This window comes from Lactuca saligna, chromosome 5 (assembly GCF_052625555.1).
Source record: "Lactuca saligna cultivar CGN05327 chromosome 5, ASM5262555v1, whole genome shotgun sequence".
Taxonomy (NCBI): domain Eukaryota; kingdom Viridiplantae; phylum Streptophyta; class Magnoliopsida; order Asterales; family Asteraceae; genus Lactuca; species Lactuca saligna.
The window spans coordinates 303,628,011-303,646,355 of record NC_136421.1 but is presented as its reverse complement, the minus strand read 5'-3'; the positions used below and the strand labels follow the sequence as shown (position 1 = coordinate 303,646,355).

The 18,345-nt window shown below is 39.3% G+C and overlaps 1 protein-coding gene across 1 annotated transcript; it reads right to left on the bottom strand.

Moving 5' to 3' along the window:
- Window positions 1-1,760: 1,760 nt before the first annotated feature.
- Window positions 1,761-3,068, bottom strand: LOC145048444 (large ribosomal subunit protein eL32z). Its single transcript, XM_078996926.1, has 4 exons — window positions 2,933-3,068; window positions 2,388-2,483; window positions 2,121-2,302; window positions 1,761-2,023 (listed from the first exon to the last, which is right to left on the bottom strand). The coding sequence occupies exons 2-4, from the start codon at window positions 2,475-2,477 to the stop codon at window positions 1,894-1,896; spliced, it is 402 nt and encodes a 133-aa protein (XP_078853052.1). The 5' UTR covers window positions 2,478-2,483; window positions 2,933-3,068; the 3' UTR covers window positions 1,761-1,893.
- Between the last annotated feature and the right edge of the window lie 15,277 nt (window positions 3,069-18,345).

The window sequence follows — 18,345 nt, the reverse complement described above, 5'->3', positions numbered from 1 at the left end:
ATATCAAGCAGCCTAAGATTTACGTATGTAAACTTCGGCAGGATTTTGAAAACGATAAATGAATTGGAGTCTGATTTTAAAAAACCAAATATACATAAAGATACCTCATTAGGGTATTTAGATTCAATGAATCAATAGAAAGAAAGCATGTAAAGAATGTATTTTTTATATATATATACAAAAAATGGATTCCAATATGCTGTTAGCTCTACATTAAATAAATAAATAAATAAATAAATAAGTAGAGTTACAGTATACCGTTTTTAAATGTCATTGGCAGTGAAACTTATGAAAGTGAATCAGAGTCGGGTTCAAATATACGACCAGTCGAACACATACGAGCATGTGAGCTGTGACTTGTGTTGTCTACTTGTATATAGATAATGGGCCCGACACTCAAAATCAGCCCATTTGCATCTTCTAAAAAAAGTTTACATTTTAAAAAATCATTTTTGATTTTTATGCCAATTTATGTAATTAAATAGCATTTTATGTGATCAACAACTTTGTTTCAAGTGGTTATAAAAATCATGGATATGATAAAGAAAACGTTGTTCTTTTCATTTTTATGGTATGAACTTATTTTGCGAAAATTTCAAATTTAGTCTTTAGGGTTTGTTGATTTCTTTGGATACTGTCCATATACTTTTAAAATTATGGATATAGTTCTTTTTGCTCCACTTTTAAAGTTGTAGATACAGTTCTTTTGGCTTGGTCTCGTTGTGGATATGATTAATGGTTCTCTACTTAACCTTTCCGGTAAATCTATAATTTAATATTGTAGCAGCTCGTTAGCCGTTAGCGAACTAATGAAAACTGATTCCACCCACAACGTAATTATAATCCTATTTTTTCAGTTGCATGGTCATATTATTTCTATTTTATCAATATTTATTAAAGAAATCTCCGATAAAATTTTAATATTTTTGGTTCAATTTGAACTTTTATTTTTTGAAACAAAAAAATCACAATTATTTTTATATTTTATCCAAATTAACAAAATAAATCTCATTTTTTTTCAACATAAAATAACAAATTATCATATAAAATTAGATAATCAATACTTTTCTTTTAAAAAAATAAATACCGAGATTAACCCATAAACCAACCAAAAATATTGAATTTACCAAAAATATTGAAACACTTTGATCCCAGATAAGAGGAGAGGAATGAAGAAACCTTTCTTGCTATACAAAGTGATACACATTTAAATTATTTGAAATGATTAGAAGAAAAATCTAAAAGCCGAGTAGGTGGAAGCGAAAGCATATTTTGGCAATTGTTATATAGTTTATGGACTATATTAATAATCGGAGACTGACATTCAATACTTTGCACCTTTGCACTTTCACTTAAAAATTCCTCATTTTGGACCATATTAATATACGCAACAACCATAACGTCTAAACATCAACCACGAACATGAATACCCATATAGTGATAAAGTGCACAAAATTAAATAAAAATTTGAAGTCTATTAAACAATCATAGTTTGAAATTTGTTCAAATTTGCACTTGCATTAATTTAAAAAAAAAAAAAAAAAAAACCTATTAGTGCTTAAACAAATAAAAAACTCTTTCAAAAGAACTTCTCCAGTGCTTATCGGATTTTGTCATCGAGATATACAGAAGTGTATATTTGACACGTTTACATTTTGTAAATACAATTTTCAGTGTTAATTTTTTAGAATTACAGCAATGTCCATTTTTTTTATCAAAATTAGCAAAATATATCTCATAAGCGCATTGCAAAGGATCCATTCTCACAAACAACAATGAAATCATCATTCACTAGAACAAAAAATAACTCTTCGACAAAATTCATTTCAATAGCCTTAAAAAAGGTATATCAAAAACAAAAACGCACAATTAAGAAACAAAACACATGAAAGCTTACTCATCTTCCTGACTACGCAACCTGGCTAACTTGTTGGTGACAACAACATCAAGCTGTGCTGCACGCTCTACAATCTCCTTCCTTTTTCGGGTTGATACATTGTGTGCAATCTCAGCACAATAAGTTCTGAAAATCATCATCATATTATTAATCATGTAACAATGTTTTCATTTTATATAATAATGTAAACTTAAAAGTGAAGAATTGTACAACTTATGTTTACCTGTTGTGCATCATAAGAACTTCAAGCTCCTTGGCGTTGTGAACAACAAATTTCTTGAAACCATTTGGCAAGTAATGACGGGTTTTCTTGTCTGATCCGTATCCAATGTTGGGCATAAGAGTAACACCTTTGAACTTTCTCCTCACACGTGAATCAATACCCTTTGGTCTACGCCAGTTTTCCTGTTAAATTTATGAACACAATTTGAGCAAATAAATTGGTTGATTCGATGATATAATTAGAAGATTATGGAGATAGATTGTGTACCTTGACACAGATCTTCCAATCACTGTGTGGCCTCTTGAACTTCTTGACCCTCTTCTTGACGATCTTCTTATCAAGCTTTGGAACCGCCATTGCTTACTATAAACAAGTGATGAAGAAACCAGGGTCATCAATCAGCTTCTAATTCAGATGAAAGAAGTAATAATACGAGAGCTCAAAACATTAATCAAATCTACAACCGTATAAAGATCTAAAAGAAAACGATGTCATATACTTCAACATATTATCAAGCTCGAATTGCTATAGAATTAATCAATACGAACCAAATATACATACGTAAACAGATCTCATAACAGTAACATATCTACAAAATCGATTAGCCGACTAAAACATCGATAACTGAAAACAATTAAAACTTGTTGAAATTGCAACGACAGGTATTAGATTCAATGAATCAACAGAGAACAAGTAACGAACTCATATATTTTTCATAAATGCTTCCAATATGTTACTAGATCTACAAACAGCAAGTAAAGATACATTATTTCGTTTACAATTAGATGCAATAGCCAACGAAAGCTTGAAACCTGATAATCGGGACTACACCGCGCGAAAGTTCCCCCCTGCAAACAAAGACGTGAAAAGAACCCTAACCCTAGGGTTTAGATATACGCCCAGAGATGTAACTGTGCCCTTTCGGCTATGGAATGTATAAACGGGCCGATACTCCAAATCAGCCCAATCGTATCTATTAGTAAAAAAAAAAAGGGTCGGTGAGTTACTTACAAAACCAATTTAGATCTTTGGTAGAATAAAAAGGATAAAAAAAAATCGAATTAGAGACATTTTCTTTTTGTATTTTATCATTTAGAATTTTAATTTTTTTCTAAAATATTTTTTGATAACCATAAAGCTTTGAAATTGTAGAAAGCCTAGTTTTCCATTTTTTTTTACCTAACCAACTAATTTTTTGTGATTTAATCACAGATTTTTTTTAGCCATTAAACTTAGGAGTATAAATACGTTAATTTTTTGGATTTAATCAAACCAATCTGGAGAGTAAGATTTTGTAATTTGAAAAACCATTTGACGATGCCTTGTTGGTGGTTAGAACTTAGAAATGACATGTTTCACACTACGTTGTCATTTTAACGTGGTTATAATATTGTCATAAAAAATATCTAACATATAAATAGATAATATAATATTATATATTCTTAAACACTGTCCTAAAAATATATGTGAAAAAAAGATTGCAACCTAAGTTGCAACTTAAACTTTATTTACTCTAATATAAATAAAAAAACTAAATCTATTTTTTTTTTTTTTTTTTTGAAATGGCAAACTAAACTAAACTAAATCTATCTATCTAATATAAACAATAACAACTTACTTGTAACATATTGATTTGAAACTTTTATTTTTTTCAAATTATTTTAAACTAGGAAAGAATCCCGCCTTGCGGGTGTTGGAGTTGCGGGGGTTGGAGGGTATTTTATAACCTTTTATATAAAAAAACGGTAAATAGCAACAAACTTTACAATGTTTTACATATATTGGCTCTAATTTTTCATATGTTGTTATACAAAAATGTAATGCTAAATGTTGGTAATTATACAAAGTATCAAATTGCAATGCTCTATATGCTAGATATAAAATGCAATATGTTGATAGATTTTCACATCGCCACATTATATCATCTCTTAGATGTAATCAACATTTAACACAGATTATATGTGCCCACATAAAGTCCTAAATGTCATATTTTCTACACGGTACTCTTATGGTTAGTTGTTCACATTGTATTTGATACCAAATGGTATAAATCATCATCAATATAAAGAATGGAAGTTAATCTCTTAGTAGAGTTGACAACTTCAATTAAAAATATAATCATATAATATAACCTTTAAATTATTAGTTTTTCTCTTGTGTCACATCGTCCCATGTTTTCTCCATAAGTTTCACATTAATGGAAGTTAAATCACATAGACATAATTATTTGGACAAAGTACACGAATGGTCCCTATGGTTTAGTGTTTGTTACGCGCCTAGTCCCTAACTCCATTTTTTAACCATGCCAATCCTTAATAGTTTGGTTTAGTGCACGGATAGTCCCTCATCTAACCTTCCGTTTGATTTTGGAGTTAAAACCCCCACGTGCCTTGCACGTTGAGGGGTATTTCCGTCATTTTACTTATTCATCCTATAAAAACCCTAAATCAGTGCATCCCCCTTTTCTTCCTCTACGTTTGTTCTCTCATTTCATCTCTCGTTTCTTTAATGGACAAAAAATCAATAATGATGAAATGTAATTGCGGGCAACCAAGTGTTATACTAACATCATGGACCGACGACAACCCCGGAAGGAAGTTTTATGGCTGCACAAAGAAGGTAAGGTCGTTTTGATTCTAACTCAAGCTTTTGTGTGACAATGACCGCAAATCTGTTGGATTTGAACTTAACAGGGACCTAAATGTAAGTTTATTGGATGGGTTGATGAGGAAGGATGTGGACGATGTACTAGGATAATTCCAGGGTTGTTGAAGGCTAAGAACAAAGTTGAAGCTGAGAATCGACTGTTGAAGATAATCATTATTTTAAGTTGGGTGTTCATAGGAATCATTATTTACAAGTTGTAGTGCTTAAGAAGATCCAACTAGTATGCTATGTCTGATGTTTGTCTTTTTTGAACTTATTTTGACTTCTATGATCCATTTAGTTGGTTGTTGTATGTGAATTTGAAGTGTTTTGAAGTGTTTCTGGAATGTATTTTGATCAAGTGTTTGTGAATTTGATAATATTTTGGTTAAGTGTTGATTAAGTGTTTTTGGAGCTTATTTTGACTTCTATGAGCCATGTATTTTCATCAAGTGTTTCTGGAACTTATTTGGAAAAGTAAACACTAACAATTGACAATAACAACCAATAACATATGCTAACAATCGACATAAACAACCAATAGCACAAGTGGGATTTAATAAAGGGTAATTTAGTTTCCATACTTTCCATAACATAGTTTCATACATCAACAAAATGGTTAATAGTTTCATACATCAACAAAATGGTTAACCAAAAGAAACATAATTTACCCAAAAGTATTAACCATAAGGACACAGTTTTACCAAAAAGACACAATTTAACCAAAAGAACTGATTAACCAACAAAATAAACTTTCACTAATAGATCAAGACAATGTCATCAATTTCCCTCAACCAGCTTTTCCTTTTCCCTTACCAGAACCACCAGGACCACCAGAACCACTAGGAGCACTAGCTTTTTGTCCCTTACAACTCCTTGCATTATGACCAATGTTGTTGCACTTTGAACAAGTAACCGACTGAAGGATTCTTGATGCACTATTACCCTTCACCATGTCATCAATTTCATAAGCTGATTTTCTGCGTTTCTTCTTTGGTCTACCAATTGTGACATGATGTTTAGGAGGAACCAAAGTTGTTGGACACACAGATTTTTCCCACATGCTTCTCCCATTAATGGGCTCAATTTTGAATGAGTACATCTGTTTCCAAGTTTTTAGCCAATATACCTCATGCACCCAAGTTTCTGGTATTCCAACATCCTTACTATTCTTCCTCATCTCCCATATAGTAGCAACAGCATGTTTGCATGGCATCCCAGTGAGTTCCCATTTCCTGCAGGAGCATGTTTGTTGAACCACATCCACCGCGCATTGGTCCATCCAAGGGCCACTTACCTGATACTTACCATTTCCACAAAATACAGATCTATAATCTTCTGCCTTTTTTTTTATATTTTCCAAAGTCTGCATAGCTATAGGTGTCAAAGGACCAGTACATTTCCCAATGGCCTTTTCTACATTCACAGTCTTCTTCATTAGATATTCCCTAATGAACTCTAGGCAAGTAATAATTGGTTTATCACGACCCTCATTCAGTTTTCCATTGAATGTTTCACACAAGTTATTAAGAATCACATCAGAATGTGCTCTCCCTGTCCAATCACATCACTTAAAGTCAATTAAATAAAACTACACAAACCAGGAAAACATAAAGAATGTTATTAGAGTTAAATGTTATACCAGTGAAATGGGACCTAGACCAGTGCTGAGGTGGTATCTTCTTAAGCCACTCATAACAATCCTTGTTTAATTTCTTTAGCTCTTCCATGCCTTTGTTAAACTGTTGTACATGTGTTGCAGTTGCACATGTCCATAAGAGGTCTTCGAAAGGTTTACCCCTCCATTGCTTCCTCATGTTATCCCGAATGTGACGAACACAGTAACGATTTTCAGCACAAGGAAACAAGTCCGCAATTGCATTTAGAATACCCTAACAATCATACATAGATTTTGTTAGTAAACAATTTAGAAATAAAGTAAAAAAAAAAATCTATGATTTTAGTACCTTTTGTCTGTCTGTTATAAAAGTGAAATTAGAATTGGTATTCAAGCCAAGATCCTCCCCAAGACAACTCAAAAACCAAGTCCATGAACTGATGTTCTCTGTTTCAACCACCGCATATGCCAATGGATATGTGCCATTATTACCATCTAGTCCCTGCATTTTATGATAAATAACAATCATGAATAGATTTTTACTTATTTTTATGTATAACAATAAGTAAAAGAACCATAACTAAAACTTACCACGGCTGAAAGAATTTGTCCTGGAAATGGACCCTTCATGAAAGCACCATCAAAGCCAAGAAAATCCCTCTTTCCAGCTGCGAAGCCTTTCTTTAAAGCTCCCAAGCATATGTAAATGCGTCTGAATGTCCTCGTTTCACTGTGTGGATTTCCTTCGCTTTCAACATCAATCCTAACAGTCGTATCTGGGTTACGAGTTTGCAACTCAACAATGTAATCTCTGAGTAAACTATACTGAGTAACGAAATCTCCTTGCACAAGGTTTAGAGCCTCAGATTTTGCCCTAAATGTTTTCATCCTAGAAAGATCTACCTTAAACCTCCGTTGTAGCTGTTCTTGCAAAGCCCTAATTGGAACAGTAGGGTTACTTTCAACCTGTTCAACAATTTTAGAAGAGAGGAATTTATACGTACATGCTTTTACTGTTCTAGTTTGAAGACATTTATGGACTTTGTTGTACGTTTTAACTGTCCAATTGACATCTTTTTTCCATTTACTAGCTAATAAGACCCAAGGACATATTTCTTCTTCATCGTTGACTTCTACATTAGGCCCAAGCTTTGGTATTGTTCCCTTACAAACCCATCTCACTCTATTCTTGTCATTTTTTTCAAGAGCCAGCTCCCTTCTAGTCTCTATGGCATGGAGTTTTACCTTATCCTTAAACTCCTTTGCTGAACCAAATTTTTGAAAAATATAGAAGGGTTCACTAACAAGTGCTTCATCATTCTCATGTGCCCTTTGAATTGCTCTTATTGATTTCTTTCTTTGACCATTAATCCCCTCATCTGATGATGAATCAGATGCTAAAAAGTCAGTGTTAATCACCTCTAAAGCTTCATCCTGTGTGCCTTCATCAACCACAGTGTTAGACGACCCTCCAACCCATTCCACATCTTTGTCGATATTCATTTCAAAATCTTGCATATCCACATTAATATCATCCAATATATTTTCAATGTCCACAAAAAAATCACTATCATCACTTTCATCATTGTCACTCTCTAACTCACCAAACTTACCAAAGTCATTAGCATCATTAACCAAGTCATTCTCCATATGATCAGTGAGAGTAGCATCATTACCCAAATCATTCTCCATATGATCAGTGACAGTAGCATCATTACCCAAATCCTTCTCCAGATGACCAGTGGGTGTAGGATCATTACCCGATTCTTTTTCCATGTGATCCATGTCATCCTCCAAGTCAACAGCAGGTGTGCTATGCCACTCCAGGAACAGTGTCTTTGAACAAGATGGAGGTTCAGTAATCTCCATTATACGAACTTTACTGTGGGTTGGGGACATTAAATAGGTGTGCAGAGTAGTTTTGTCATGCTCTATATATACCTCAATTAACTTATGCTTAGCCACAAAACTCCCCAAATAACGAACATCTTCATCACTAGCTAAAGCGAATAACCCAAAATCTAAATCGCCTAAAGGCCTTTGAAAGTGATAGTAAAGTGGTTTACCTATTGAAGCATACCCTAGGTCTTCCATCATCTCATCAATGTCATGAACGGAAAAGGTATCAATATCCAGTAAATCAACAAATGTTTTCTTCCCACGAATATACTTCCTTCCAGGAAAGCTTGTAAACTCACCTCCATGGTGCATTCTTATTGAAAACATTGTCGGATGTCCAGCTGTAGAGGAGAGAATCGTTTTTAGCTAACAAAATTAAACCTTTAACAGTCAATATCATTCAAACGAAAGTCAATCAAACATACCATAACTTTGATCAACGTCGATTTCATCCATTTCACCACGAATGTGCCAAGAAACCATTGCAAATCTTTGTTCTTGCAGTCGTCGATACTAGGGTTTTCACGTAAGGATTTTGCACAAAGTTGTGTGTTTTTTTGGGTATACGATTGTGTAATGTAGAGTATGATCGTTTAATTGAACGCATCGATTTCTTAAACTGGCGGTAGGATGAATAAGTAAAATGACGGAAATACCCCTCAACGTGCAAGGCACGTGGGGGTTTTAACTCCAAAATCAAACGGAAGGTTAGATGAGGGACTATCCGTGCACTAAACCAAACTATTAAGGATTGGCATGGTTAAAAAATGGAGTTAGGGACTAGGCGCGTAACAAACACTAAACCATAGGGACCATTCGTGTACTTTGTCCTAATTATTTCATGAATTACACTATAATACAAACTTTTATGAGCTGGTTTTATAATAAAAAAGTAATCATATTAGAATTACATAAGTTCTAATATATTAATAAGGTTATTTAATTAGTATTGATCAAGAATTAATTTGGAATTAATTAAGTGATCAAAAGAATACTAATTAAATATATGGTTTGATTGTGTAAATCATACATACTTATATAGTGGGCTAAGACTCCATGGTGTATTTGAACCCATGGATCCAAGGAAATGAAAAGTCATGACAATTAGGGTTTACCCTAATCGTGACACTATATAAAGATCATATTCTAGGGAAAATCGACCACTACGTGTGAGATAGAGAGGGCTAGCCGATTTTATGAAGTGTTCCAATTTCTCTCAAGTCATTCCAAGTGCACATGATGTTGTGTGAACCATTTGAGGTGTCACACTTAGAGCACTAGGCACTCAAGCTTCATGAAGACAAGCTACATCAAACAAAGGTATGTATTCTATCCATTTGATTACCCAAGTATCAAGTATTGTATGCTAGATAGGGTAATACCTTGGAAAGTTCATATTTGCATGTATAATAGAGAAAACATAGATCCAATGTATTTAGGGTTGCATGTACACTTAGGAGTGTTAGAATGATCAAAACCCAATAGTGGTATCAGAGCCTAGGCTTGTTTTCTTGTTATACTTACAAAATTGGCTGAAAAATCAAAGTTTGGAGCTGTCTGCACAACAGACTCACCGAGTCCATGAATGGACTCGATGATTCCAAGGCAAAAAGCATCCAACTCGCCGAGTTGGTTCATGCACTCGACGAGTTAGACCCCCTGACAGCATATATTCGATTATTTGGCTAGAAATGGACTAGGAACATTACCCTAAGTTGTTTTTGGACTTATAAACTTGTTTTTGATGTGGTAATGTTCATGCTAATCCAATTTCAAAGATAATTTTCAATAGATTCATGTTTTGTATTAATTTAGTGATTAGGCTAATTACATGAAAAAGTTTGATTTGAATTATCTTGTTCTTATGAGTTGCTTAGATTGATAGAAAAGTTAATTGATTGTGTGCTTTCAATCCATTTTAATCTAAGAGTTGATTCTAAAATGTGTTTTTGTAACTTGTCCTCAAGTTATATGAAAAGTCACATTTAAGTTTCATAAAACTCATAAAAGTTGGCAATAGTTACAAAAAATGAAGAGTATTGTCCTCAAGTTATGGAGGTTCAAGAGTCATTTCATTAAGTATCAAAATGTGTAACCTTAATTAATTTCATAAGTTACAAAATAAAGAAAAGTTACATTCTTTTATTAGTTTAAATTCTTCCATAACTTGTCCTCAAGTTATGGAACTTGAAGACTATTTTAATTAAAACTACTTTAAACACATAAGTTATGGAATTAATTAGTTTAGAATAGTTTCAAAACTTGCCTCAAGTTTTGGAATTTGAAAAGTTTTCACTTATGAATACTTTAATTCCAAGTTAGCCCTTAGAATTTTAAAAGTTAAAATTCAACCCTTATACTTTATAATATTATCAGTTAATAATATTTATATATATGTATAAGAGTAAAGTCAGTCTTACCGTTAGTAGGTCCCATTCACGAAGTCGGTCTATAAGAGGGGGGGGGGGGGGTATAAGGTTACTGCCTATAAAATGACAGTTTAATGGGTGTCCACTCTCACCCACCGCTTCCTTAACTGGTGGAGGGTTGTTAGCCGAACTGTAACGACCGAAAAGTCCAACTAATTTAAAATTTTCAAAAACAATCAGATTTCATTAATTTATTACAAAAAGGTTTTCAATACATTATTTATCAGAATATTCCCAGGTCCATTTCATAAAACATAAACGTGAGGGACGGTACGATCACGCCTTTGCCTTGCCACAGTCTCCCGAAGAACCTGAAAAACATTAAACCACAACTGTAAACCCGAAAGCTTAGTGAGATACCCCCAAAATACCAACCACATATACACCCTTCCAGGCTACGACCTTCCGGTCCAAAACATATTGCCTTCCGGCCCATAACATAAAAAGCATACATAACATAACAGAACATAGAACAACCATGCATATCGGGTCTACTGTGTGACTGGTCCGTCGTATCGGGCCTTCAGTCCACCGGATCCATCCTCCGAGTCTAATCATGTCCTTCGAGTCTATAGTGTGGTTGGTCCGCCCGCACCGGGCCTTCAACCCACCTGGTCCACTCTCTGAGTCTACAGTGTGACTGGTCCGCCCGCATCGGGCCTTCAGTCGGCCTGGTCCACTCTCCGAGCCTCGGCACGTCTGGTCCGCCCTCGTGGGGCCTACAGCCTATCCGGACCGCTCGCTGGGCCTTCGGAATAACCGATCCGCCCTGGGTATCTTGGGCTACAGCACAGAGCAGGACCCACCTCAATCCATCTCCAGTCCAAACAACCATGTGCACATAACATACAATCATATAACAATCATAATCAACAAACCGAGCAAGCAGATCACATAGCATATCATTACCCTAACCAGGTTACCGACCTAACCGGTCACTAGCATAGCATCACTCTACATATCGGGAAACTGACCTTAACTAGGTCTCCAGCATGTACCATCCTAGCTACCAGGATGCAGATATATCAAACAATAACATAATAACCATATCCGAATCTCAATCCAATAAAGGGCCGGCCTTGGTGCCTTAGACCTTGTTGATATAGTGAGGATAACTCACCTCGAAACTGTCGGCTGAAAGAATAAGACCCCGCTGCTCCGAACTCTGACACAAACTCCTCCATTGAACACCAAAACACTCAACTCAATATATATATCCTTATTTACCAAAATACCCCTGGAAGACAACTGGTCAACCCTTGGACATGGTCAAAGTCAACCCCTGACTGACTCTACTCGCCGAGTCAACTCGATGACTCGCCGAGTCCCCAAGCTCAGAACTTCCCTCAATCCACGACCTGACTCGCCGAGTCACCCCGAGACTCGCCGAGTCCAACCACTCTGGGTCCACTCGCACCCAACTCACCGAGTCATCCCTTGACTCACCGATTCTCGACTCAACCAGAAAATATTGGGACTCTTCGACAAGACTCGCCGAGTCTAAGGCTATCTTCAACCTGCTCGCCGAGTTGTTCATCCAACTCGTCGAGTTCCAGCTCATCTTCAAGCAACTCGTCGAGTCCACCTTTGTGACTCGCCGAGTACCACCGGTCTGAATCCATACAGAAGCATTCCAGGCCATGCAATTGATCCAAAACATAGATCTAGCCTCCTACAACCCATCCATCACGTAAAGTGGCAAACTTTACGTGAATCCATGATGATCTAGGCATTATACACATTAGGGATAAGGTTTGGGACAAGATAGCTTCACTCAACACTCAACACAGGGACTTTATGCACATTCCAACCCTTCTCTATTCCAGATCTGAGGTAGCAACCTCAGATCTAACCTCTAGACTCCAAAACACCAATAGATGTGATCTCAACACCCCCAAAAATGAAGAATCTAGACAATAGCAGCTCAAGAACGAGATATTACCTTCAAAGAATGCCCCAACAGCATTGAAACTCAAATCCAAGCAAAACCCTTTGATCCAAGCCTTTTCTCCTTCAAGATTTCTTCAACTAGCACTTCTCCAAGCGCCAATTTGCCCAACAATGGTGTTCCTCCACGAAATTAGGGTCTCTGGGGCTCAAGGGGGGATCAAAGAGGCTAGGGAGGAAACATAATGTTCTTTATATAGGGCTCAACTCTGAGAATTAGGGTTTTCTCCACTCAGCACCTACTCGTCGAGTCCATCTTTGGACTCGCCGAGTAGGCCACTTGACATGCAACCAAAGTCGCGACCCTACTCGCCGAGTCCATCATGGACTCGCCGAGTTGCCCTCCAAAACTTACACTTTTAGCCCTTCAACTCTACTCTTGCTATTCCGGGATGTTACAATTCTCCCCCACTTAAATTAGGCTTCGTCCTCAAAGTCTACGACAACTCAACTTCAAAATACTTCCCACGATGCGCCACCTGACCTTAACCGGACCAGGTCCCTTAAGGCATACCCAACGAATCTCAAACTCACTTTCTCTTTCCATACGGTGTCCTGACCACCGTCTTAAACCGGGCACCGGCTATACCCTTCGATAACCACACTCAACAACCGAGAATTACCCATAATCCATTACTGCTCCAAACCAAAACCATTACTCGACCCATATGAGCTATAATTAACCTTGCACCACCCGATTCCCAATCCGAGTCCAACTCTATCCATTCCAGGCTGACAGAAAGACACACTCTTCAGAGCAACTCCCAAGAGTTCTCTTCTTGCAATCGCATGCACCTGTTGAACTAGCTCTAGCACCCTCGGGTCAGGAAATCCATCACTTTGACGATCCTCCAAACATCCCTCCGGATGAACCACTGATACCCAAATCCTTTCCCGAAATCGAACTGGGAACCCAAAACTCAATATTTGCATCCCTTATGAGCCTCTTGACTTTACAGCCTCGGAAATCCCTTCTGCAACCCCGGCAGGCATCCCCTCATGATGTCATCCCAAACCGCCACCGCACACGCTGCTCAATGACCACCGTCGGACCACTCCGATCATAACTCTACACTGCCGCTTTCACTTCCGTGAATCTGCACTCCCTTTCGGAATTTCATTCCTCCCTCTTTCCTTACCAAGGAAACCACTCGACCGCCTTGTCACCACGACAAGTATTATGGTGCTCAGCCCACGCTACACCACCTCTTTAAAGCGCACCCGATATCCATTCAACACAACTACTCTGACTCTCATCGCAGGGACTCTCAAGCCCATGCACTATCTTCACTGATCAAGATCACTACCCAGGGCTAGACTTCCAATGCAATCACACTGCAACATACGCAATACATAACCTCGAACCGATCCAACAATACTTGCAGAGTCTTCAGCATGACTGGACCGCCTCACCCGACCCTCAGCTAATCTGGACCACTCTCAGAACCTTCAGCCAATCTGGACCGCTCTCAATGCCTTCAGTCTGGCTGGACCGTCCTCCGAGCCTTTGGCCTGATTGGTATGCCTAACGGCCTTCAGTCTATCCGGACCGCTCAACTAGCATTCATCATTTCGAGCTATCTCTTTGGGAAATCCTCCCGTGCATACTGTTCTAGCCCTCTAGGGGGTTCCGAACTCTATCTCCATCATACATACTTGATCCCGCCCTGCTCCCAGGCCTTCCACAATCAAATGCCCTAGGTCTGTATTCCACCCCGCACGCCTGTTACTCACCCATACGAGCTTGCTCTCGGCTGATAGAAATACCGCTGAATTCCCCAGGCAGCTAAACAACCTCTCAAGCCTAACGACCACCCGGAGAATTTCCAATTCTCCCCCACTTAAGACACTGACAATTAACCACCGGTCGCCATCACCGATCTCCCAAAACAACCTTGCAGAAAAACCAACACTTACACGCAAATTGTTTCTCACCAGCGCTAACAACTTTCATAAAAATCATATTTCCACACTGAGCAACCCGCTCGAAAGGAACTCAATCTTCAAATATCCAATCCTCAGACTGCAGAGGCTACCCGACATTCAAACCAACGCCGCATCCGCCACTAATCCTCACAAAGATAATCAACGATAGCTTGAAGCACTAATCCATAACCATATCGATCCTTCCGGGAACAAAGGATACCAAAACGAAATCCCGAACACAACTTGCCAAACCCTCAAGGAACAACGGATACCACCCGAAAACCCGAAACGCAATTCCATAATCATCCAACGAGACTAGCAGGTAAACGATACTCCACAATAATCATAAATAATCAAGACAACAGGAAAGAAACATACCCGCAACAGCAAGCTGAAAAGCACGACCCTAAGCCCTTGGGGGCTCCGCTCCACTCTAACCTCCACCTGTGATCCTTAACGTGGCCGGTGCTGGAGCCTGCACCGGCCCTGCAGCAAGCTGTGGACAGTTGACCCTCAAGTGTCCAACCTGATGACAATGATAACATATCCTCAAATCCCGAACCGGCACTGACTGCCGACAATCCCTCGCATAGTGTCCCTCCTTTCCGCACTTGCGGCATGTTCCACCGGACCGACAAACTCCGGCGTGACCCCTCCCACACTTTCCACAAACGTGGCTGCCCTGATCTCCCATCCTGGAATCAATGGTCTTAAACCGTTTCGTCGCCAGCTCCGACTGAACCGGAGCTTGCCTCAGCTCACGCAACTGCAACTCAATCTCTAACTCACGCCGCCTAGCGGCCTCCTACAACTCCAACAATGTCCCGCACCTCTGCGCGGACACAAACTGTCTGATGTCTCTCTTTAGCATACTCAGATATCGGGACATCTGAGCCTGCTCCGAAGCGAACTCAGGGCAAAACATCGCCCTCTCAGTAAACATCCTGGTGATTTCCGTCACCGACTCCGAATCCTGCTTTAGCTCGAGGAACTCCTGAGCCAACCTCTCCCTCTCGACCTGCGGAACATAACGAGTACTGAACATTTCTCTGAACTGATCCCATGAAATCGTAGCCCTCTGCGCATCCGAGTATGACCCCGTGGTCAATCTCCACCAATCCTTTGCCCCGAGCCTTAACAGGTTCAGGGCACACCTCACCCTCTGATCAGCAGGGCATGAACACGTGAAGAAACATCCCTCCACATCTGATAACCATCTCATAGCAACGATCGGGTCCTGAACTCCATCAAAGGTGGGAGGCTTCGTATTATCGAAGTCCCAATACTAAAAACCTCTACTAGCTCCTCCCCCTGTCGCTGCTACAGCCGCTGTAGCCGCTGCAGCAGCCGTCTTCGTGAGAGCCGCATAGCGCTCATCAAAATACTCCACCATGGCAGTCTTGATCGACCCAAACAACTCCGGCAGCTCAGCCCGAAACAATGCAGCAACCTCATCATGCAGGATCTCACGAATCCTCGCATCCAACTCGCACGTACTCATCTGACTGACAACCTCGGGTTGTACGGGCCCACCCGGAACTCCCTCTCCTGCTCCTGATCCTGACCCGGATCCAGTCTCAGCATGCCCTGAAATCTCCATACTGAAAATAAAACACCAAAATCTCAGACACTTCCCACTATCCCGGGAACCAGCTCTCATCCCAACCCTAGAGGTCATGGTTTCCCTGATACGCATATGGGTCCTGTGCTTTCAGTAGTATGGGCCCATACTACCTTCCACACCTACCCATATTTGTATGAAGTACTTCCACAACACCCTAGCGAAACATACCTAACAACGCTCTATCCTCACAACTAGAGGAACACTAGAAATCTCTCACAAGAAAACTCTAGGCTAGCAGGCATCACATAACAGGCAACATTATCATGAAATCCTAAAGATCCCTAGCCTATCACTAGCATGTTGTTCTATTAAAGCTCGAATAAACAAATGTCATGAATGGTAATTTGGGTTACTTACTGGCTCCGGCTGATCGTACCTTCGTATCCTCCTTTACTTTTTTTTTTTTGAAAACCATTTCAAATTCTCTTTTGAAAACCCTCCTCGATTTGAGACTGGAGTCACACAAGTGTTCCTCCAATTCACTCAAACCAAGGCTCTGATACCAACTTGTAACGACTGAAAAGTCCAACTAATTTAAAATTTTCAAAAACAATCAGATTTCATTAATTTATTACAAAAAGGTTTTCAATACATTATTTATCAGAATATTCCCAGGTCCATTTCATAAAACATAAACGTGAGGGACGGTACGATCACGCCTTTGCCTTGCCACAGTCTCCCGAAGAACCTGAAAAACATTAAACCACAACTGTAAGCCCGAAAGCTTAGTGAGATACCCCCAAAATACCAACCACATATACGCCCTTCCAGGCTATGACCTTCCGGTCCAAAACATATTGCCTTCCGGCCCATAACGTAAAAAGCATACATAACATAACAGAACATAGAACAGCCATGCATATCGGGTCTACTGTGTGACTGGTCCGCCGTATCGGGCCTTCAGTCCACCGGATCCATCCTCCGAGTCTAATCATGTCCTTCGAGTCTACAGTGTGGTTGGTCCGCCCGCACCGGGCCTTCAACCCACCTGGTCCACTCTCTGATTCTACAGTGTGATTGGTCCGCCCGCATCGGGCCTTCAGTCGGCCCGGTCCACTTTCCGAGCTTCGGCACATTTGGTCCACCCTCGTGGGGCCTACAGCCTATCCGGACCGCTCGCTAGGCCTTCGGAATAACCGGTCTGCCCTGGGTATCTTGGCCTACAGCACAGAGCAGGACCCACCTCAACCCATCTCCAGTCCAAACAACCATGTGCACATAACATACAATCATATAACAGTCATAGTCAACAAACCGAGCAAGCAGATCACATAGCATATCATTACCCTAACCAGGTTACCGACCTAACCGGTCACTAGCATAACATCACTCTACATATCGGGAAACTGACCTTAACTAGGTCTCCAGCATGTACCATTGATAGTTAGTTTTGTTTACTTCTTTTTATAGTTTATTTTAGTATATTTCATTCATAATTTAGATAATTTCCATGCATATTTTCCTTTTTGTTATTTTATGACTATTTCGGGTACTTTCGAATCTTGTGAGTATCATTGCAGGTTTTCGGTTCTAGCGGAGCGGGAGTGTTCGGGACGTATGGGAGGCGATGAGATTTGGTAGACAAAAATGATGTTGGGCTTGATGGGTAGTGGAGATGATGCATGGAGTGATCTTGATGATTATTTGAAGGCTTGGAGAGAAATAAACTTTAAATTTGCAAGATGCGGGGGAATATTCAAGCGTACGTAGATTATTAATCGGACGAGTTCACGAGCTTTGGAGGATTTGGAGAGGTCAAATTGGGCTTAAAATGAAGAAAAACTTGAAGAAAATGGGCTAGGAGGTGATTGGATTCGATCTGGGCTAGTGGCATATGCTTCGGAGGCCCAAAATCTCAAAGAAGCCCATGTCAGGCACCACCTGCGCAGCAGCACGCGGGTCGTGCAAGGCTCTACAGGGGTAATTTCGGAAATCCATTTGGAAGGATATTTGAGGAAGGTTGGTGCCCATCTTTTGGGGACTCTTAGACATCCGATTTTTAGAGATTATCTCTGGAGTTTTGAAGACTTTTGAAGGCCAAGAACCCTTGAAGAACATCATATTTTTACCTCTCAATTCTTGCTTAATGTTTGGTATAGTTTTCTCTAACTTTGTTTCTTTGGGTTTAGCCATGCT

Coding starts and splice junctions, on each gene's coding strand:
- LOC145048444 (XM_078996926.1), bottom strand. CDS start 2,477: ATGGCGGTTCCAAAGCTTGATAAGAAGATCGTCAAGAAGAGGGTCAAG. Junction 2,303..2,387: donor ATTGGAAGATCTGTGTCAAG/GTACACAATCTA, acceptor TAAATTTAACAG/GAAAACTGGCGTAGACCAAA. Junction 2,024..2,120: donor GTTCTTATGATGCACAACAG/GTAAACATAAGT, acceptor GATGATTTTCAG/AACTTATTGTGCTGAGATTG.